Genomic DNA, 23,439 nt, shown 5'->3' with positions numbered 1-23,439 from the left:
GGTACATGCTGGACCGACGGACTACTTTCTCTGCTTCTTCTTGTTCCTCAAGAAGCTCCCCTATTTGGAGGAAACGGACAGTGGGATGCGCCCATGCCGGAGCCTGGGGCTCAACGGCAAGGACTAAAGGCACATCTTCGGCCGTGAGGGCAGCTGCCTCTACGGCTAGGGCTTGAGGCCCTGCCGGGGGTTGCTGCTCTCCGGCAAGCTTGGGACACCCGGCAACGTCCTTGCCGGCAGCTCCTGGGAGCTCAGCGGGAAAGTACTTTGCCGGGGCCCGCCTTCCTTCGTTTGCTCTGTCCTGCTGATGGTTCAACGGATGGCTGAGTTAATTGAAGTACAAAGGTACCTGGTTCCACAGGCAACTTGAGGGCAGCGCGTTTTGACAGGTCATCAGCAATGCCGTTCTCCGCTCGGCAAACATGCTCTGCTTGGAACCCGTCAAAGCGCTCTTCCAACTTCCTCACTTCATCCACATAGGCCTCCATCAACAGGCTCTGGTAATCCTTGTTCACTTGCTTGACGACGAGCTGCGAATCACCTCTGGTGATGAGCTTCCTGATTCTGAGGTCTGCCGCAATCCTGAGACCAGCCAGCAGTCCCTCGTACTCCGACATGTTGTTCGTTGATTTTTCCCGGGGAAAGTGCATCTGGATTACATACTTGAGGTGCTCTCCGGTGGGTGCGACGAGTAGCACGCCGGCACCAGCACCTTGGAGTGAGAAAGCTCCATCGAAGTACATAATCCACTCACTGCTCGTCTCCTTGCCGGGAAGGGTCGTCTCTTGAATCTCCTCGTCGAGCGTTGCGGTCCATTCTGCTATGAACTCTACGAAGGCTCGGATCTTGATTGTTGAAGTACTTTCAAACTTGAGGCCAAAGCTCGACAGCTCCAATGCCCACTCCACAATCCTCCCAGTTGCATCTGGGTTGTGCAAGATTCGTTGCAACGGGAGGCGGTGACAACGGTGATCTCATGTGCTTGGAAATAGTGGCGCAGCTTTCTCGAGGCCATGAGGAGGCCGAAAAGTAGCTTCTGCATACCAGAATATCTTGACCTAGCCCCCTGCAAGAGGGAACTGACAAAATAAACTGGGTGCTGCACCATCTTCTTGTTCTGTTCAACTTCACCCATCTGTGCAGACTCCGCCTTGCCGTGACCGGGCCTTGCCAGGGGTTCCGCCTTGCCGACGTCAAGCCCCACCGGGGAGGGCCTCGGCCGATCACCTGGCGGCTCCGCTGCTGCCGCTGCTTCTCCCTCGAGTTCCCTCTGTGCCACTAGCGCAGCACTGACCACTTGATTTGTTGCCGCTAAGTATAGCAGCAACGGCTCTTGTGGTTTAGGTGCGACTAGTATCGGCGTGGAGGAAAGGTACCTTTTCAAATCTTGCAGTGCTGCCTCTGCCTCCGGAGTCCACTTTACTAGACCCGCCTTCTTCAAACTTTTGAAGAAGGGGAGGGTGCGCTCAGCAGATTTGGAGATGAACCTACTCAGGGAAGCAACGCAGCCAGCGAGCCTACGGACGTCCTTGACCCATTTTGGCGCCTCAATCTGCTCAATTGCCTTGATCTTGTCAGGGTTCGCCTCGATCCCATGCTGTGACACAAAGAACCCGAGAAGCTTGCCAGACGGAACGCCGAAGACACACTTCTCAGGGTTCAGCTTGAGGTTGATCTTGCGCAAATTTGCAAATGTTTCTTCTAAATCTTGCACGAGTGTGTCCCTGTCCTTGGTTTTGACCACTATGTCGTCCATACAAGCTTCCATCTATGTAGCTGGGGCTCAAAACCAATTTGGATCGCTCGGGCAAACAACGAACCAGCGCTCTTCAACCTGAAAGGCATTCGTACAAAATAGTACGTACCATATGGGGTGATGAATGTGGTCTTTTCTTCGTCTCCCTTCATCATGAAGATCTGGTGGTATCCTGAATAGGCATAGAGGAACGACAGCAGGTCGCATCCGGCAGTGGAGTCCACAATCTGATCGATGTGTGGCAGAGGGAAAGGATCCTTTGGACAGGCTTTATTGATATCCGTGTAGTCAATACACAGCCTCCATTTCCCATTTTGCCTTACGCACCACCACTGGATTGGCCAACCACGTGGGGTGGAGCACTCCTCTAACCAGGTTGTCCGCCTCCAACTTCCTGATCTCTTCGATGATGAACTCTTGTCGCTCCAAAGCTTGCTTCCTGACCTTCTGCTTGACGGGCCGCGCATGAGGACAGACAGCAAGATGGTGCTCAATCACCTCCCTGGGAACGCCGGGGATGTCGGATGCTTGCCATGCAAACACATCGACATTCGCCCGCAGGAAGGCGACAAGCGCGCTTTCCTATTTGCTGTCGAGGATGGAGCTTATAGTAAAAGCCCCGCCCGTGTCGTCCTCCTTGACGGACACCTTCTTGATTTCTGGTGGTGCAGCCTTGGATTTCTTGCTCTTGCCGGTGGAGCACTCTAGCATGTCCTCGACGGGAGCGCTGCACTCCGAAGAGGCACGCTTGCCGGAGTGGGTGCCGGAGGTCCTGCCGGCAGAAGTCTTGCCGGCCTTCTTCCTTCCCGGGGCTTCAGCGGCAGGAGCAAGTGCCTTGGCGGCAGTTGCTGCAATTGCCTCTCGGTAGAGCTGGTCGGCCCAGATGAGCGCGTCTTTCTTGTCGGAGGGGACGGTGATGATGGTCAGCGGCCCCGGCATCTTCAATGTGTTGTAGGCGTAGTGTGGCGCCGCCATGAACTTGGCCAGCGCTGGGCGGCCAAGGATCCCGTTGTACGGCAAGGGGATCTCGGCAACATCAAAAACGATTTTCTCCGTCCTGTAGTTGAGCTCGCCCCCAAACGTAAAGGGCGGCGTGATCTTACCTTTCGGCTGACTCCTTCCCGGGTTGACCCTTTGGAACGTGCTCGTCTCCTCGAGATCCCCATCAGGAATCTGCAACCTCTTGCTCACATCGGGCGAGATCAAGTTTAGACCAGCCCCACCATCAACCAGTACTTTCATCACCTTGAGGTTGCGTATTGTTGGCGAAACCAACAATGGCAAACACCCGACCGCAGTTGTGCGATCAGGGTGGTCCTCGGCGTCAAAAATGTTGGGTGTGCGGGACCACTTCAGTGGCTTCTGGGCATCGAACGATGGCTCCGCCGTAGTGACCTCGCGTTCCCACTGCTTCAGTTGGCGGTGAGAGGTGTGCAGCGAGGCGCCACCGTCGACGCACATGGCCTCTGTAGCTTTCTGGAACTCGTGCTCGCCGGACTCGTCGTCCTCGTCATGATCATCATCTTCCTCCTTATCGCGGCCCCGAGCAGGCCTCTCTTATTGACTATCTTTGCCGCGGCGACTCCCTTGGCCGCCACACTTCTTGCCGGACCCCTCAGCACCATCCTGACCCTTCTCCTTGTCCCGCCTTTCATATTCAGCCTTCTGCTTTTCAGCAAGCAACTCAACCTGTCGGCAGTTCTGGAGGTCATGGCCCTTGGTGCGGTGGATCTTGCAGTACTGCTTGTCGGAGCCTCCTGGCTTGTCGGCGGCTGCCAAGGCCCGGCAGGCGGCGCACCCGGCAACCTCCTTGTCGGGGTCGTCATCCTTGGCCTTCTTGGCGGTGCCGGAGTCACTGGATCCCTCAACGGCAAGCACGGTCTTGCCCTTACGTTTCCTGTTACGGCGCCTGCCCTTCTTCGTCGGGGCGGCGGCGTCTTCGTTCGTGGAATCGGTTTCCGCGCCAGCGTCTTCATCGGGGTACTTCCTTCCTTCCTCAGCCTGAGCACACCTATCCGCCAGAACGTAAAGTTCGGCCACATCCTTGACCTTGTTCATCGCTAGCTCTTCACGCATCTTGCGGTTGCGTACATTCTGATGGAACGCACTGATGACAGCGGCGGGATGAACGTCTGGGATGGTGTACTGCACACAGATGAATATTTGTATGTACTTATGCAGGGACTCACCATCCTTCTGGGGGATGACATGCAAGTCACTTGCCTGGCCAGGAGCTTGGTGGCCTCCGGTAAAGGCGCCAACAACCTTGTGGCACAGGTCCGACCAGGAAGAGATGGAATCCATCGGCAGGTGCATCAACCACGACATGACGTTGGGCTTAAGTGCCAACGGAAAGTAGTTGGCGAGCACCTTATCATCGCGAGCCCCGGCGGCTTGCATCACGATGGTGTAGATGCTGAGGAACTCCGACGGGTGAGTCTTGCCGTTGTACTTTTCCCCAACATCAGGCTTGATCGTGCGGTGGGAGGGCCACTGGAACTGCCGCAGCTCTCGGGTAGAGGCCGGACAACCCACCTCGTAAGGCAGGCCGCCAAGGCCCCCCGGCACTGGGTGGTCCATAGCAGGCCCCGCCGCCGATCTGACTGATGGCGCGCCTCCCGCCGTCGCTCGATGGTAGTTCGAGCGTCTTCCTGAGCTCGCTCTCGAAGAACTCGACGTTGGTCGCAGCGGGTTCGCGGGTCAGACGACGCCGTGGAAATGTTGTCACGGGCGTCGGCCCGACGGGCCGGCGGCTGCTGTCGCGGCCGCGGGGGAGGAGACTGCACCGTGGTCGCAGCGTCTCTGGTCCCCCCACCGCCAACATGCATCGGCTCAACAAAACACCGGCGTGAGGGTCCCGTTGGGAGCGGCTCGTCTTTATTGGCGAAGCTGACAAGGCTTCGGATGGTGGCCCTCCACTCGTCGAGCTTCTCCGCAGCGGGGGGAAGTCGAGGAGCAGTTGCACGTGCGCCAGCGCTTCTGCTGGCGTGAGCGGCGGTGAGAGCTGCGTAGACCGTGACGCGCTCCGACTTCTAACCAGGTTAGAAGGGGCTCTGTCACGGTCTCGCGGTCGCGCGCCGCTTCCGCCGGCGCCCGAGCGTGCATGCCGGCCTGGTGCGTCCTGCGAGTGGCGCACAGGACTCTTTCCGCGGCAGTGCCCAGGGGCTCCGGCATCGCGGTGGCGCTCATTGCGCGCGGCCTGGGAAGGCCGTGGCGCGGGTGCCAGCTGGGGCGCCGTAGAGGTTGTCGCGCCGCCCGTGGGTAGCACGGCCCCGCCCCCGGACCCAGCGGCGTGTGGCTCGTCGTCTCGGGCTCGGACGACGCCGCTCGCCTGGCTCCGATCGCCAGAGTGTTGTGGATGCTCGCGGGCCACGTCTCCGGCCTCATCTGCGGCCACCCGGTCGCCTGCCCATACTGGCGCGGACGGGCCGGCTCCGGGCGACCCGATCGCTGTGATCCACTTTCTCTTGGGGGCCATGGTGATGATGAAGTCGATGCGCTGACCTTCAAACCAGATTTTCACAGCTTGTGCCCCCCTACCTGGCGCGCCAAAGATGTCGGTGGAAACGACACCTATGCGATCACGGGGAATCCCTTCTACGGTCAGCGGGCGCGGGGCTGTGGAAAGAGCGGGTTTAAGAGATCAACACGGGAGATTTATCCAGGTTCGGGCCGCAAGTGATGCATAATACCCTACTCCTGCTAGCTTGTGTTTATCTGGTGTTCTTGGACTAGCTATAAAGCGTGCAGGGTCCAAAAAGTCCAAATCCTCTCACAGTACACCGCGGGCCTCCTTTTATAGTCAAAGGGGTTGCCACAATGGCACACGGGAGGTGGAAAGTTGTACAGTAGTCGAGTTTATCACCTGACATCACAGGACAAAACGCATTAAATGCGCTACTTAGGTGTCTTCTTACTTTATCGGGGATGGCAACGAAGCCCATCCCGTCCGTGGCCGCTTCGCCTTGCTTCGCCACGCGTCCAGGCCAACGAGGCGTGCAGCGCCATGTAGGCTGGCGGGCTGCTGAGCCGGTGTGGTGGCAGGGTCTTCACGAAGATCTGCATGCCACCACATAGGTGCTTGACTAGTTGGCTCAGGAGCCACATACTGCCACGTGGGTACCTGCTTAGTTGGTGGGTCGGCGCTGAGCTGGGGCGGCGACGGGGCGGCAAGGCCTTGCCGCGGTCTTGCTGATATTCCCGGCAAGGGTCTTGCCGGGGCCTTGTGGGTGCCCTCGGCAAGAGTCTTGCCGGGGCCTCGTGGATATCTTCGGCAGGAGCCTTGCCGGGGCCTCGTGGGCATCCTCGGCAAGGGGCCTTGTTGTTTTCTTGTCCTTTGGTTCCTGCCTAGGCCTCGCAGGCCCTTTGTCTTCACAAATATCTGCATGCCACCATGGAGGCGCCTCCCGAACCTTGGTTCCAATGTGGTTGGTGGCGTCGGAACTTTTAGACTCAAGGGCGACAGCCTCGTTGGTGTTGGGTAAGTTGCCCCGGCAAGGGCCTTGCCAAGGGAGTTTCGCCTCGCCCCTCTGCTCTTCATGCTTCTGGTCTTGAGCGTGGCTCTGGTAGTCTCGTGACTTTGCTTCCTCTTCTGTTCCGCCAAACGCGGCCGCAGGCATGTGGTTGCGACTGCCCGCGCACAAGTAAAGGGCTGCAAAAAGGACCCCTACTTTTGTACACCGGCATAAAGAGAAAGGATTGTAGTGACGGATGAAACAACAGAATGGAAAGGTGTTCTCAAGGAGTTCAGAATCCTCATTGGTATGTTTCTACTGCACCTATGCATATGCAATTTTCGAATTTGGTACTGTTCTGCCTAAAACATAATTTTATTCTTGTTAAATAGCAATAGTAAATGCACCATGTTATTCTATGCGTTTTTGTAGTCCATTTACATATATAATTTATTTAATTCGGAGCTACGATTTAAAAGTTATGTAATAAACCACTTAAGCATGTTATTTATATAGATTTAACACAAACAACAATTTAAATATTTTTAGCATGTGACAGAGTTGCATATTATGAATCTACAAGAAAATCTAAACATTTTACATATAATAATCATTTTAATCCGATGCATGGTTTGTGAGTTATTATATGTATGACCCTACACACTAGATGTGACTTATGGGCAGATTTGGAACATTTATGGAGAAAGTAAAACTGCAAGTAATCTTACTAAAAGGCCTTAAAAGGAAGATTAGGAAGTTGAGTTGGTTAGAAAGGAAAGTTGTTGAATAGTGCAAATGTGTTATGGGTGATTCCAAGTTAATGAAATGTTGTTTTAGCTCCCTACTAATTTTGACGGTGCTACGGCGGGCTTACGCCAGCCTGAACCATTTTCATTATAGATAAGATTGAGATACAACACGACGGTTACAACAGATATCACCCGACACATAGGAGAAGGAACTAAGAACAACAGAATAGAAGATGGAATAAGGAACAACAGAAAAAGAACCAGAGGCGAGCTACGACAAGCAGCCAACACCAAGAACTTAGCATCCATCACCACCAGTGGACCGAGAAGAGCAGGAACTAGCTTTGTTGGATCCGTCGAAAGGACATCCGCCACCGAGAAGACGTAGAGAAGAAGTTGCTTGCTACCATGCGATCTCTGCACCTTGAAGAGCTAGGAGATCGTAGCCACCATCGAAGAGCATCCTGCCGCCTAGGAACGTCGCGGCAGAGAAAGCCACAGACCGTGCCGAAGGGCAATTTTCTGCCGAGATAGCCCTACACCTCCTCTGAGCCACACCACGGCCACCATCACAAATAGAGAGAACCATAGCACTCCGCATGCCACCAAACCTCAAAAGCCATCGAAGGGTGCCGAACACCGAGACCTCACCACCGCCACAAGCCCCAAAAAGAGAGGTCAACCATCAGCATAGGATGACCAAGGTACTGGTCGCCGCCACAGAGCACCTCCACCGCCACCGCCCTACAAACCAGCAACCTGAACCAACACTCCAGCCCAGACATCAGACGACCAACCGCGGATCCCTGGCTCCTGAAACGATGCCCCCAAGGGGGAAACAACATTGAAGATGTCGTCGTCGTCCGATCCAGAGAAGGATCTGAGACTTTCGCCCGAAGCACAAAGAAATAGCCAGCAACGGTAGCTCCCCAATGATGCCTTCACGAAGGGACACGGCGCCAGGAGACGTCGTCATCATCGTTGCCGACGAGGTCGACAATAGGCTTTTGCCCGAAGCATCCCAGCCCGGCCGACTCCGCAAACGCCGGCCGCCGAGTCCGGCAGCGCTAGACCTTCCCCTCTCCTGCCAGTCCACGGCGAGCGTCCCCCCTTGGTCCAGCAAGAGTCATCCGCAAACACAGCCGCTCACCTCGAGCACCTGCATAGACAGAGTTGGTTCTGTCTCGGCTGCCACGTGCACCCAACCCCTCACTGCCGGCCACAACACCACACCACCACACGCCTACCCCGCCGACAGCAGCCACCGCCGACCCCCCAGCCGCAACCATGGAGTGCACCAGCCGTTCGAGCCACCGCCCCAGAGGGGTCCAGATCTGGGCGAAGAGAGGCACCCAGACCAGGCATGGCAGTCACCAGGGTCACCGCCACGGCCTGCTCCACCACGCTGCGCTGACCACCACACCCGCCTACGCCACCAGCCCCCAGTCGCGGCCGCGGGGACCGCCGGCCAAGGGAAACGGGCCGCCGTCCAAAGGGAGCTGGATCTGGAGCTCCCCTGGGCAGAGCGGCGTCGGATCCTTGGAGACACAGCTGCCCACGCCTCCGCGCCGCTCGCGCCGGCGCACAGCGCGACCATTGCCGGTGCGCGCCCCCGACCACCCGCGCCCGCCCGCGAGTCCCCGTTGCCGGCCAGCGTCCCGCGCCACGCCTGGAGAAGAGGAGGGAGAGCCGTCCCCGCCGCCGCCGGTGCCGAGGGCTTTGCCTAGGGACGCCCTCCGACGGCGGCGGGAGGAGGAGGGGGGAGGCGAGGGTGACTGTCGGCGGCGGCTGGGGTTTCTCCCGAGCCGCCCGCGAGAGCGACGCGGGAGTCAAATCTGTTAGACTATCTGCTACTCTAGGACCTGGCGTTCGATTTTCGTTTGCGTTCCTAGCTCCCTACTAATATTGGGAGGATATATGTTTTAAGAGAAATCACCATGTGAATTTCCCTCAATTTGAATGGATTGAAGATCCATACAATTTATTTATATGAGGAACATTTAGGTTTGTAAATTTAATGCATTATCACATGATGCAATGCAAAAATGAAATAGAGCAAACAATAAAACAACAATAATAATAGAAGGAATTGGTCTCGGGCTGTTACACACCAACTTTGTTTGAATTTGTTGGAAGGCGAAAATCAAGGAATGATGAGGCTCCTCCCAAAAGTGAAAATTGGAGTACTCATCTATGGAGATGAACAGCAGTGAAAAAGATGACGGTGCTGGTGAGAAAAGGGTGCCTAGAAGTCTCACTGTGGCATCTAGCATGGGACGTCCCGACGGGAGGACTGAAGGAGATGCTCAAGAGATAAGGAGGTAGAGGCGATTAAAAAAAACCGACGACTTGGTGAGATCAAGGAGGTACTCAGAGAAGAAACAACAAAGTTGGAGATGGAGGAGAAGAAGATCCAAGAGAAGAGATGGGATGTCATGCAAAGCAAAAGGACTCATGAAGAGATGCGGGCATATAGAATCCAGGTTGAGGAGGCATGGTTGGCGCAAGATTGGTTCGCCGGGGAGAACCAATTCATCATATAATGGATCCAATGGCAAGAGCATTTTGAGAGGAGACGAGGATGGTGATCATACATCCTGGGGCCGCAAACGCAGGAGAGGGCACACACGCCAGCGACATGTGTACACGTCGGTTTAACACTATAGTTGATGCAACTTGCTAAAAATATGTGCATGATTGTTTAAAAATTATGTGAATAATTGTTTGATGTCACAAACTTTGATTTTAATGGCGATTGAAGTATTTAAATTTGAATGAGGAAAAGAAAAGAGATGAAGTTGAGACGTGGGACTAAGTTTGCACGTCACCTGGCCAGCCTCCAAAACATTATGCAATGCAGCGCACCCTATGAGAGTACCTCTGATAGCCGCATTGTCAACACGTGTGAGGCATCAACAGTTAGATTCTCAGCACGGAAGCGTGATGATCTATTACCCTTCTTAATAAGTTAATTAATAGCCTTAAATTGAGACACCTACATGCAGCCCACAAGTTTCTGCCTAACTAGCCACCCTTAATATGTATTGTTACATGTATGCAGAACTATAATCCAGTCCGGTGATCATAAACTATGTGCACAGCAACCCATAGCTCTCATTCTTCTTCCTCCGTCTCCTCATCGTCATCGCCGTCGCTAGCAGCTCTGTATCTCAATCCCCCCTCCTCAAGGTTATCTCCCTCTTCCTCGGTCTCCTCACTATCATCTTCGTACAACACCTTCCTTGGCCACTGATGCTCCTCAGGGATACTGACAGCTGGAGATGGCACCGTATAACCGCTGCGCTTAGAGATCTTGGCGAGTGGCATGCTGGTTGTGAGGTTTGGCTTGCTTCTACGGGAATTCTTCGATACTGTGCCCCTCGACGGACCAGCTTGAGCACCAGCATCTGAATAGTGGTTGGGGTGCTCTTTCTTCAAATGGAGGTTAAGTTTGTACTCGTGAATGTATGCCTTGGCACACCCATCGTAAGGGCAGACATACGGACGATCAGCTGATGGAACTGGTGGTGTTACCAGAGATTTCGCTGTGTTATGAGGGTGATCTCCTAGTGCATTGCGGTTCATTACAGGCCCACCTGGATTCTGTGCACCAGACTGTCTAGTCTTGTGAGTATAGGTTATGCGACAAGTTGCAACTGACAAATATCTCTATACATCTTACCTTCTCATGCTGTGCCCTGAAATGAGCCCTTAGTTTAGATTCCTGTGTAAATCTTCGACCACATTCTGGGTATGGACACATATGATAGTTATCCGCAAAATGGGTTTTCATGTGTGCCTTCAAATTAAAATCCAATGAGAAAGCCTGCAATAACCAGGAATAAAAGCAGATTAAATCCATGAGTTCCCAAATCCACAACTATGATGAGGGAATACCAATTTGCTGCGTTGCACTTATTCCATCAGTTACAAAGTAAAGCCCACCCGGTGCATCCTACTAAGCTAACATAATTTCTCAAAAATACGTGAAGAAGTCTCTTGCTGGTGACTGCCACTCCAGAATGAGCATGTTAACATTTGTGTACACCATTATTTGAATTTTTTAAAACTATAATCCCTTGACATGGAGAGTTCTTGGATTGCAGACAATACTGCAGCGGGTTCATGTCCAGGTAGTGATTTCTCTCTCGTGTGCATGTGAAATTCATATGATGTACATAAAAATGTGCTTGCTGGATACAAATCAAAAACATCATCCAAATGCAACCAACAGAATGATTGAAATGCCAAAGCCCTAGGATAAGAAATAGAACTAAAACAGAAACCAAGGATGGAGCTTTTCTATATTTAATTAACATAAATAACATTTCTCCGTAATTAAATATTTCTGGTAACTTGTTCAAATGTACAAATTATATATGACTAAAAACCAAATTCTGTACAGAAAAGCATAACAAGTACATGGAGAAAGCATGGTAATAACCTTGCCACAACCTTCATGAGGGCAGACGAAGTTCTTCTCGCCTGTATGAATAAGAAAATGCCTCTTCAACTTAGAGCTATCTAAAAATTTCTACAAAACGGATTCAGCAGAAAAAATTAGATAAGCAGCTCAGTATAAAAAATGTCACTGCCATATGGAAATGGCTTTGTGATGTAGGCAAGACAGATATGGATGACACAATACCTTCCCACATCCCTCGTAGTGACAGACATACTGCCTCTCCCCATGCACGTGGGCATGTTTCCTAAGAGCACCTGCATCAACAAAAGTTTTCCCACAGCCATCATAGCTGCATAAGAAAAGAACCTCAGTGGCAGGGTCAGGCTTTGCAGTGCATGCCCCTTCTTCCTTGTCCTTGGACTTAAGAGCAGCCAACCTATCCTCTATGAGGGAATGAAGATAAAAATATTAGCTGAATGAGAATGCTAAACTAAAACGCAAACATGTCAAGAAGAAAATCCAACTAGTTTGTCCTTATTGCTACATTGCACCTGATTTCTAAATTGGTCTGAAGTTGTACACAAAGAAGAGGTGTAAAAGGAATGCAATACTTTTGTTGTGGACATGGGCCCACAGTACCAACATAAAGCAAGCATGGGAGGAGTCCATGACAGAAAAGTACTTCTTCCGCCCGGGATTGAAGGACCTGTGAGCCACGGTAAGCCGTTTGAATTTAAAAGGCCGCAGTAATTATAATGGAAGTATTTCGACTCGATTCCCCTCCAGTTTGCTGTGTTAATTACGACTGGCAGCATGCAGTCACTAAAAGCGCTCCTCCAGTCAATATGCCAGCCAAGCATGCAACCTATTACAGCTAACGGCATGCATGCAGCCAATTAAATTGCCACAATTAATTAAGCCAAGGCGTGTGCATGCAGTTCACTACAGCTGCACCTTGGTCTTGCCATTTTGGCCCCTGAGACCTATTCTAACCTATAAGAATCCGGGACGACCCGCCCCCCCGAGCGATCCATCGATTTCGCCTCGTTCTGACCGTTTGATCGAGGCTGGTCGGGTCAACGCGCCTCTGTCTGCCGCCCGTTTTTTACTGCCTATTTTGACCCAGCGATCGATCGTGGACTACGATGACTGGTGGGCTCGCCAGGTTCTTCCATTGGCTGGGTTAGAAATCCTCGGGTGGACCGCCCCTGGCGCCTCGCGTGGGCTGCTGCGCGCTGACCGCGGCGTGCGTCGTGGGAGGACGCGGACGGATTCGCAGACGCATGCACACCCGTGTTGGGCGCCCTCCTCGCGATGACAGGCGGGCCGGTGCTGCTCCTGGTCCCGCTCGTCAGCTACACTGGCTGGCTGCTCCTCGCGGGATGGGGTGGTCGTGCGTCACGGGGTTGGTTGCGCGTGCTGAGCAGGGCCTGCGACATGGGAACGTGCGAAAAGCTTTCCGTCAATCCGCGACGTGCATGCTGTGCTGTGGGCCATCCCCGGTGGACCTTATTTTCGGCTGGTCCCATGCCTCTGTGGGTTGACTCGTTTGGGTTTGCGTGAGGGGTTGTTGCGTCTCTACTGCCATCGGAGGGAGAGGCCTGCCCAATCCTATGCGTCTCCTCCCGCGCCGCGCGCGACGTGCGCTCTGCAGCCGCGAAAGCTTAGCAATGCGTGGAAAAATCCCCTCCGCTGCCGCACACACTCGTCTCCTCTCTTTTACGCCTCCCTCGTCGTTCCCGGCTCTCCACCCCACACCGGGAGTAAGATGGCGGCGGCGGGGGCTGAGCTGGTCCATGGTGAGGAACGGCCGCGTTGGACGCCGTCCTCCAGCTCAAATCGGCCATGGTAAGGTGGACCAAGATCTGAGATGGTGCGCCTCGACCTCACCTTCCTCTTCCACTTTCTCGCCGACTGCAACCAAGCACGGAGAGAGAGATAGCGGCGGTGGAGGAAGGAGCCGGGGCGGAGGTCGATGCAGCATCGAGGAAGGGCACGAGCGAAGGTCACGCCGCACGGAGGCACGATGGGGTGGCCAGGGAAGGCAGCGCATCCGGCCGGACAAGGCGGCTCCCAGGCACAGGATGCAGCGGCGCTTGCTTCTCCTCTCCCCGCGCCGCCGCTGTCCTGCGTCATCGCTGCCGCCACGTCCTTGCTCGCCATTGACCTCCCGGTCTCTTCTCTCCACAAATGGTGCCACCACTGCCAGATCGATTCAAGCGCCAGGTGAAGACACCTTCCTGATTTGATTTTGTTTATGATTTGTATGGAGATTGAATTAGATCAGCATAAATTGGAGATTCTTCTTTTCTGCATGGGCGCTTGCAGATATATGGAGCAAGATTAGTTAGCAATCCCAAGTTCGATTCAGCTAACGCAGCGCCATGTCTATCCAGGTAAGAAAACTATATTTTATATGAAGTTTGCATGTCCAATTCATAAACGTCCTTGAATTGCATTACAATGACGACATATTTGTTTGTGTTCATATTTCTGACAGGGGAATACAGCACGTGCACTTAACTTGTTTGAGGAAATTGAAATATTATTACTTATTGGTGTAGCTGGACGTTTTCATGGCATTGTCCATAGATGTATTTTTTTCCTGATAAGTAGTATATTACAGATAATATTAGTTGGATACAGTAAAAAAAATTGCTTGGAGACGAGTTTGTTCAGCCTACTAATTAGCTAGAATAAGTTGAGCCAAGAGGTTGATGTTATTTGTTCTTTTTTGCGCCTTCTTTTGTTGATATCCAGTCTTAACCTCACAAAACTGCGCTTCACCTTCACTTATAATGAGCCAAGAGAGAGTTCATTAGTTTTCTTTGGTTTTAGTGCACATAAATAATTTGCTAAGTTTGGTTTTATATTTACCATCTGTGGTTTCCAAGCATTGAACAATGGCAGCCTGTTTTTTCACTTGACAAGTTACCTTAGCAATGTGTAAAAGTTTGTCAAATCTCTCATTCCTTATTATGCTATAAACTGAAGGCCAAGATAGATTACTCAAATTACTGTTTGTTTGCACTTTCTGAGCACTGCAATCTATATATTTTAGATAAAGTAGCGTTTTCCAGTAGAAGTCATCGTTGGATCAACATATTTTTTTCCACTTAACATTAGCATATTTAGAGTTTTCTATATATTTTGGATTTTCTTTCAGCGAGGTAAAATTGTCTAATTTTTTGTTTTGCCAGCCAGGTTCAGTTTCTAACAAAGCAAAGCAGCGAATACAACTGCAATGATCTTGATGTGGTCAAATAAGACTGTTTGTATGTTTCTCTTGGCGAGGTAAAATTATCCAATTTGTATGTGTATATACTGTTTTGAATGATTACTGAGCTAGACCAAGAAGTGAGCTACAGGTTAGGTTTTTCTTTTTGGCAGAGTACTCTGACGAACACATCATTTCATGCTATGTTCTTAAAACCTTACTTTCAGTGGTCTTCAGCAAATATTGCTATGTTCGAGATGGTACATATCTAAACCAAAATTTCCCTAGCAGATCTTGCTCGATAGCCTCATCTTTTTTCTTAAAGTTGGTCGTTTGTTGTGCAAGGTGAGCTTATCCCATTGTTCATTCTACAGTCAGGATTCATCTCTGTTTCACCATCATTCGCTTTTTATGCTATTAATCCATTGGTCCTTGACATTGGCATGCTCTGTTTTAACATTTAGCTTGATTTTCCTGCTAATTACTACAATTGCTTGCATGTGAACACACCGACCCATTTATGCCCTGCTTAATTAAAACTGCTATCAATTCCCTTTTTAATTCTTCTCAGGCAACGAGGCATGAGGAGACGATGCCCCATCCATCTTCTGCAGCCTCATAGTTTTTCTTTTACCTGAGCATGTGATTATTTTGGGATTTTAGCTCTATGCAGCCACTTTACTTGATTAAGTTAAGAATATGGCGGCAACAGTTTGTTGAATGGTTGAAGTTGGTTCATATGCTTTGAATACAATTGTTTTCATACATCATGTTATGCACCTAGGATGCATCCAATCAGTTTTTTATTTCACAAAATGACGTTGCGAGCGTAAATTTAGATCCGACAGAGATAGCAATATACCAAGGGTTCTAAGAATTCGATTACAGGGGAAAACAACATTTGTTTTCTCGATTCAGTTTTGGTTCTTGTTGTAAAAATAGTCGGATAGTGATCTTACTGAATTTTTGTTTTCATACAAGTCGATGGTACAATTTGCACCTGGTAAATAAATTTGTATCACTATCTATTTTATCAGGTAAAAACACCATCATGTTGTTTGAGGTGCATGTATCAGTTGGAGCGAAGATGTGTGTATAATGATGCATTGCTGACCATGAAGCACTGCAAGGCTTCAGGATATGTACCACAAGAGACTTTGACACATTGCCTCTTGCTAAGTGGTCGATGCTTTAGGGTTGAACTATTGATTAATCCCTTTTTCCCTTAATCTATGTGATGGTGTTGCTTACCATAAACACTTGTTATGTGGATTCAATAGAAATGATGTTTTAGGTTTGATAGTTATAAAACAAATGTCATAGAAGATAGCTATTGCTATTATGGAGACGTTTCGAACTATTGTTCATCTGCTATTCAATGTTTGATGCTCCTTCATTATTTTTATACACAAGAGCTAAAGCTCCAATCATACATGTTTGCTCAAACCAAAAGCTCCTAACTAATGAAAATATTTTGAAAGCACTCATGCTTTTCAAGGTACATAGATTTTTAAACAAAATCCTATGTATTTTTTGCTCAAATACAAGGACACTGGAAAATGCAAATGTTTTCAATGCTACATGATTTCAATTGGGTCTTTGCGAACATGGTAGCAAGTATTTCGTGCTATCAAATTAGAATATGTATATACATCTCACTGTAGACAACAATCCACCATGTTTCCTATTCAAGGGGATTAAACCATGGATTATTTTTTCATCGCGTACATGGATTTAGCGTGCCTCTACGCCATTTGGCGTTACGCCATTTGGCGCAACGGGTCCACTAGTAAAGTATAAACCCGGACGGAGGAAGTAGAGTCCATTGGGAGAGCATAGGGGCAGGAAAGAGTGCAATTGCATAAGGAAAGATCTATGTCTAATCGTGTTAGGAGAGGTCAAAGGCTTGATCATCCGTTATATAAGGATGACACATATCCATGTTTGAGGCAAGCAAGAACAATCAATCTAATCTCTCCCAGTTATTCTCTTGTCTCAACATATGTCTACCCAATCCCTCCTCACAGCCACACCGTCTGGCGATCTTCAGCACGGTAGTTATCCCGTTGCAAATCAAGGTTGACATCATTTGGTATCAGAGACAGCCACCATGGCTTTCAATGCCGACTCTTTCATGGAAGAGTTCAACGCCTCAATCCAATCTATCTTTGACAAATTCAAGATTCGTATATGCTTGAGATCAAGGCAGCAAAGTAAAGGAGGGCAGCAATGGCTTCAGCGACAAACATGGCGAGCATGGCAGCAATATCATCACTGCAGCCTGAAGTCGGCGTAGCAACGGCGGTTTGCAAGAAGCTGTAGAGGCGCACGAAGAAGCAGCAAGCAGCAGTTACGAGACATCCGGATGCAGAAGCTACAGATGCAGATAGAGGAGCAACCAGGCACAGCAGCATTGCTAGCGACAGTGCCGACACAACCATGCATAACAGCATCAACAAAATCATCTTCAGTGGAACGGTTGAGGCAGGCTAGAAAAGGGTCAATTGCTGAGCATGGACCTAGCATTGGAGTTGTCCACGAAATTGATCTGGGCCATCCAAAATCATCTTCAGTGGAACGGTTGAGGCAGGCTAGAAAAGGGTCAATTGCTGAGCATGGACCTAGCATTGGAGTTGTCCACGAAATTGATCTGGGCCATCATTCATGTGTGGACGTTGGTTCAAGCAAATGTTTAGTTCTGTGTGCATGAGTGCATACAGGAAGAGATAATTTGGTGCATAGAATATGTAGAAGTTATATTTCAGATTGGAAAGAAAAGCACGAGAATTATTATGCATGCATGAGAACAAATCAAATGGGATTCGTATTGGCTCCAGCTGTTGCATTTTCCATAAAACAGAAAATAGCCTAGGTTGGTTTGTATGGCGTCCACCAGAAGAACGTGACCAAGGGGGTGTCAAAGGAATATGTGACCAACAGGACATGGAAAGAATTCTATTGCCAACTGAATGTCAGCGACATAATAAGGGACGTTCCAAATTTCCTGGAGAGGATCTCAGACAGAAGTATCAGGGTGACCTAGAGATATACAAGTTGTACCTGAGAGAATTAGGCAAGAGGTCTGGCAAAACGTAGAGCTGCAGTCACAGTATCACTATCACATTGATGCGGGGCTATGAAGGAATTCAGCCCTGACCACCAACAAGCAGCTTGAGGACAAGCTGCTTGTCCAGGAGGGGTGTAATGTTGCGGACGAAGGGTTCACAGTATCAAGGCAAGAGTACCAGCGTGGAAGGAGTCCATGAGAGTGAAGTATCCTAAGAGTACACTAGGAAAGTATAGGATTAGGAAAGAGTCCAATCGTATAAGGAAAATTTTAAGCCTTATTAGGAGAGGTCAAGGACCTGAGCATCCGTTATATAAGGATGGCATGCATCCACGTTTGAGGCAAGGAAGAACAATCAATCTAATCTCTAGAATTATTATCTTGTCTCAACCTATTACCCAATCCCACGACGTCTGGCTATCTTCAGCACGGTAGTTAACCCCTTGTGAATCAAGGTTCACAACAATTGCCCACACTAAACCCTTGTAATTTAACATATATCCTTTGACATGTTCATCGCAATCTCCATCTGAAATCTCAACTTCTGCTATTTGCTTTGAGAGAACGCATCACTAGACTAATGGTTTATTGGTACATTGCATGTAACTCCTAAATTGTTCGGAAGTTGTAAACAAAGAACAGGTGTAAAAGAGTGCAACATTGTCCACACCAAACACTTGAAATTTAACATAAATCTTTTGACATGTTGATCACAATCTACATATGAAATCTCAAATTCTGCTATTTGCTTTGCGAGAACTCATCACTAGATTAATGGGTTTATTGGTTCTCAAGTCTGTACAGATTAAACAGAAACTTCACAATCCCCATGTCAATCTCCAATTGTAGAATGTTTGCAGTAGACTAAATCAGAAAAAGAGCAGACTACTACTTGATGCAATTGGTACAACATATGCTTGTCGTAATGATATTTCAATAATGTAGAGAATTACAAGGTTAGAGTTGTGGAGAGAGACATTGGAAACTAATGTTTTTAGGCTTAGAAGAACTAAAACCAAGTACATGAGGTGCAGTTTCAGTACTACTAGGCACGAGGAGCCTTGCTGGGCAGCTGGTACCTCAGAAGGACACCTTTCAATATTTGGGGTCAATGCTGCAGAAGGATGATGATATCGATGAAGATATGAGCCATCGAATCAAAGCTTGATAGATTAAGTGGCACCAAGCTTCTGGCGTTCTCTGTGACAAGAGTGCCACAAAAGTTAAAAGGCAGGTCTATAGAACGGCGATTCGACCTGAGATGTTGTATGGCGCTGAATGTTGGCCAACTAAAGGGCAACATGTCCAAAGTTAGGTGTAGCAGAGATGCACATGTTGAGATGGATATGTGGCCACACAAGAAAGGATCGGGTCAGTGCAACGTGTGGCAGTACAACATGCAGGGCATCGACATTAGTGGATGAGTGGCCGTCTTTTCAGCACGGGCAGGGCATCCTGTGTGCTCTTGTTAGGCCTCCAGGGCTAACTTCTCATTGTGTGGGACACGCCGGATCTGGCCTACACAGAGGGGGAGGCAATGCCCCAGTGCTGCAAGGATGGCTTCAACAGTGGTGTGTGGCTGCACCATTGTTGGGCCGTGTTCACGAATCATGACAAACATTTCCACTGGTCAGCCATCGGAAGATGATAAGCATTTAGGCCAGTTGCATTTCTGGTAGTGTGTATGCTATACTTGCCTCTAGCAGTCGTTAGTTGCTATCTTGCTGGAGTGGTGTTAGGTTGTAATGGCCCAACCTTAAGCTTTCTCGAAAGTTAGGCTAGCTTGCACCTGTGACTAATGAAACCAAAGCCTCTATCTAATAAACACCCGGTGGAATTTAAGCAACGGAAACCACAATAACAACCAAAGAAAGATCATGTCAAGCAGCAATTGCAGGCACGATGACACTAAGCAACAAGTGATGGAGCCGTGACACAACAGTAAGTCAAAGTAAGAATTTACAGCAACAAGAAGAAGGCGACGTACCTCGCACCCACTTGTAAAGCGCGCACGGGCCGCCGGCGATGACGAGGTCCTGCGGAACCCTAGGAGAAGGACGCGGCGCAAATAGTTCAGATCCAAACCACACGAAGCGGAGTGGAATTCGAGGGGTGGTAGGGGTTGGGAGACAAACCACTCCTTGATCCATCGGTAGCGGCGGTGGAGTCCCTGCATCGCGTCTCCCCGCGGCCGCGGGGCGGAAGGCGATGACGGCCTTACGGATGATTGTTGCAAGGGAAGATTCGGATTTGGGGCTGGGGCTGGCGGCGACTTATGTTTACCGGGCTACGGGTGGGTACGGACAGGGAGGGAGGCTCGGAGTCGGATGGCATGGTGGATGAGGAGCAGCATGTCGTGCTGCGAGGAAATCTATGGCTACGCCTCGCGGCCGCGGCTGCTCCGTTCCCATCATCATCTCATCACAAGACCAAAGGCAAATGAAACAGGTCCCTTGCGTTGTTTCCGGTTGTGGGGGCGTCTAGGTGGCCGAATGGGTGCCGGGAAGGGAGAGATTAACACGTGTGTACTATAAGTTTATAAGTTTTAGAGATTTCAATGCAGATTACATACCAAGCAAAATGAGTGAATTACCCTCTAAATTATGTACATATACATCTATATATATATGGAATATCCAATTCTGAGCCCGGACACATCTGCACCCGGTCAAGAAACAATTTATAAAAAATTAAAAAAATCCAACTTTTTTATGGAAGGTAGATAATTTGGTGTGTGAGGTGCGCTCCAAATTTCAGATCATTTGGACATTTGAGTAGCTCTTAGCAAAAAAGACAAATTGGGTCAGAGTATATGAACAGTACACTATTTAACGGACCCCAAATTCGTCTTTTTGCCAAGAGCTACTTAGATGTCCAAATGATTTGAAATTTGGGACGGACATCAAGCACCAGATTACCTATCATGCCAAAAAAATTAGAAATTTTAGAATCTTTTTAGTATTTGTTTTGACTTTTTTACTCAACACGGGTGCAGGTGAGCCTGGAAGCCAAAACGCCTCACTCCGTATATAGTTCTTATTGAAATCCCTAAAAAATCTTATATTTAGGAACGGAGGGAATATATTTTTAGGTTTTTATCATTTATGGTCACTACTCGATTTTACCATTACAAGTTACAACGGCTCAAAAATGTCATCGTTCTAGGAGATGCTTGCTAAAAATGTTATTAGATATCTAAAAAATGCCATAACTCCATGAGACGATTGCTCAAAAATGACATTAGACATCGTTATTATCAAGTCAAACCTGTTGACCATGTTATATGACAAAAATACCCTTAGTCCCACATGTTAGCTCTCTATCTCACATGGTAAGTGTAGCTCCACTTGTTAGAAGTAAGCAAGCGAATAATTTTAAGAAAAATAAGAAGGCTGTTGGGATCAAGTGGGACCCATACTTTTGTTGTAGTGAGATAAAGGGAGAGCTTACATGTTGATCCATAGGTATTTTAGTCATTATAACACATTAAACAAGATTTGAGGTGACAGTAATGGTGTCACGTGTCATTTAAGAGCATGTACCTAATGAAGCGATGTCACTTTTGAGCAGTTTAAATTTCTACTGGCAAAATTGAGTAGTGGGACATAATCAGTGGATCTCCTCCTTGAAGAGTTTCTTCCAAATAGGTTCATCATGTTCGCGTATAATTTTCTGAAAAATTTTGAGTGACAAAATTTTTCAACAAAACTTTACAAAATTGATAGCAACTGCTCATAGGGATACATATAGGCCATAGCAAGCAATCAAACTATTTAGAACTCTAAGAATTCAACATGCAAACTCATCTACAACAGCACCAAGAGTAGCTAATTATTCAAAATATAAACTACTAAAGCAAAAACTAATTGGACAAACGGTGGAGTCACATACCAAACAACAATGCCCCGAAACAGTTTCGGAAACGGAGCTTCGAGTAAAGAGATCGAAATCCGCGGGTTTGAGAGCAATAACGCGCGAGAGAGAGCAATGGTGAATTTTTTCTGAAGGTAGGTGATGATGTGGTGTGAAGGAATAAGTGAGGGGTCCCACGTGGGGACCACAACCCACCAGGGCGCGCCTAGGGGTCCTGGCACTCCCAGGTGGGTTGTGCCCACCTGGTGCACCTCCCTCTGATATTATTTGCACCAAAAAAATTTAAATATTAAAAAAAATCATATTAAATTTATAGAGCATTCTGAGAACTTTTATTTTTGGGTCATTTTTTATTGCACGGGAAATTCAGAAAACAGACAAAACATGGTATTTTATTTTATTTAACTAATAAAAACAGAAAACAAAAGGTAGGGACAGAAGGTAGTGCTTACTAGATTCATCAATTTTATACCTCTCAAAAATGATCCATTAATAAGGTTGATCAAGTCTTATTAACAACCACTTTCGATTAGCATGAAACCGAAGAACTATCGTAAATCACTAAGTTACCTCAATGGGGATACGAATATCCCCAACAATAAGCATTTCATATTTCTTTTTAACAGTAGGTAGAGGTAGTTGAAAACTTCCAATAGTGATTGTCGGAAAATTTTCAATAACATTAATACCATTCACTTGGAATTGTTTCTTCGGAAAGTGCACTGTATGCTCATTACCATTGGTATGAAAAGTGACCTTGCTTTTATTGCAATCAATAACAGCCCCTGCAGTATTCAAGAAGGGTCTACCAAGGATAATCGACATGTTGTCGTCCTCGGGCATCTCAAGTATAACAAAGTCAGTCAAAATAGTAACATTAGCAACAAAACCGGGCACATCCTCACAAATACCGATAGGTATGGCAGTTGATTTGTCAGCCATTTGCAAAAATATTTCAGTAGGTGTGAGTTTATTCAAATCAAGTCTTTTATATAAAGAGAAAGGCATAACACTAACACCAGCTCCTAAATCACATAAAGCAGTTTTCACATAATTTCTTTTAATAGAGCAAGGTATAGTTGGTATTCCCGGATCTCCAACTTTTTTAGGTACTCCATCCTTAAAAGTATAATTAGTAAGCATGATGGAGATTCCAGCTTCCGGTATTTTTCTCTTATTAGTGATGATGTCTTTAATATAATTTGCATAAGGGGGCATTTTTAAGATATCAGTCAAGCGAGTACGCAAAAAGACTGGCCCCAGCATTTCAGCAAAGCGTTCAAATTCTTCATCATCTTACTTTTTAGTTGACTTAGGTGGAAAGGGCATAGGTTTTTGAACCCACGGTTCTCTTTCTTTACCGTGTTTTCTAGCCACAAAGTCACTTTTATCATACCTTTTATTCTTAGGTTGTGTGTTATCAAGATCAACTGGTGGTTCTATCTCAACATCATTGTATGGTTCTTTATTATTTGTTTGAGTATTTTCATGAACCTCATCATTGTCATTTTCATTATCAGAAGGTGAGTGTTAATTACCAGATTGAGTTTCAGCATCAGAGATAGAAACTTCATTATCATTATCAGGAGGTTTCTCTATTTCAGGTTCACTAGAAACATGCAAAGTCCTATCCTTTTTCCTTTTCTTCTTCTTTTTAGAAGGACTACGTGCATCAGTGTTAGCTCTTTGTGAGTCTTGTTCAATTATTTTTGGGTGTCCCTCAGGATAAAGTGGTTCCTGAGTCATTTTACCTCCTCTAGTTGCTACTCTAACAGCAAAGTCATGTATATTATTATTCATTTCATCAAGCAACTCTCTTTGAGATTTAGCAACTTGTTCTAATTGAGTTTGAACCATAGAAGCATGATTTCCAACACCTCTAACATCATTTGAGATTCTAAATAACAAGTCATTCAAG

General features: G+C 48.1%; 1 protein-coding gene and 1 pseudogene across 3 annotated transcripts; both read right to left on the bottom strand.

Annotated features, from left to right (window-relative positions):
- LOC120967011 (uncharacterized) overlaps positions 1-23,439 on the bottom strand; it is a 101,270-nt pseudogene that overhangs the window by 1,630 nt on the left and 76,201 nt on the right.
- LOC109734637 (zinc finger transcription factor YY1) lies at positions 9,884-20,157 on the bottom strand. Of its 3 annotated transcripts, none has more exons than XM_020293845.4 (6): positions 19,784-20,157; positions 19,636-19,694; positions 11,608-11,807; positions 11,404-11,493; positions 10,642-10,785; positions 9,884-10,562 (listed from the first exon to the last, which is right to left on the bottom strand). In XM_020293845.4, exons 1-6 carry the CDS (start codon positions 19,822-19,824, stop codon positions 10,074-10,076), a joined length of 1,023 nt encoding a protein of 340 aa, XP_020149434.1. In that variant the 5' UTR covers positions 19,825-20,157; the 3' UTR covers positions 9,884-10,073. The 3 variants fall into 3 exon arrangements, with proteins under 3 accessions (XP_020149434.1, XP_020149431.1, XP_040248376.1); XM_020293842.4 differs by having other exon boundaries at positions 9,884-10,574; positions 19,784-20,118; XM_040392442.3 differs by having other exon boundaries at positions 9,884-10,574; positions 11,415-11,444; positions 19,784-20,118.

Source organism: Aegilops tauschii, chromosome 6, assembly GCF_002575655.3.
Source record: "Aegilops tauschii subsp. strangulata cultivar AL8/78 chromosome 6, Aet v6.0, whole genome shotgun sequence".
Taxonomy (NCBI): Eukaryota; Viridiplantae; Streptophyta; class Magnoliopsida; order Poales; family Poaceae; genus Aegilops; species Aegilops tauschii.
This window is presented reverse-complemented; position numbering and strand designations above follow the sequence as displayed.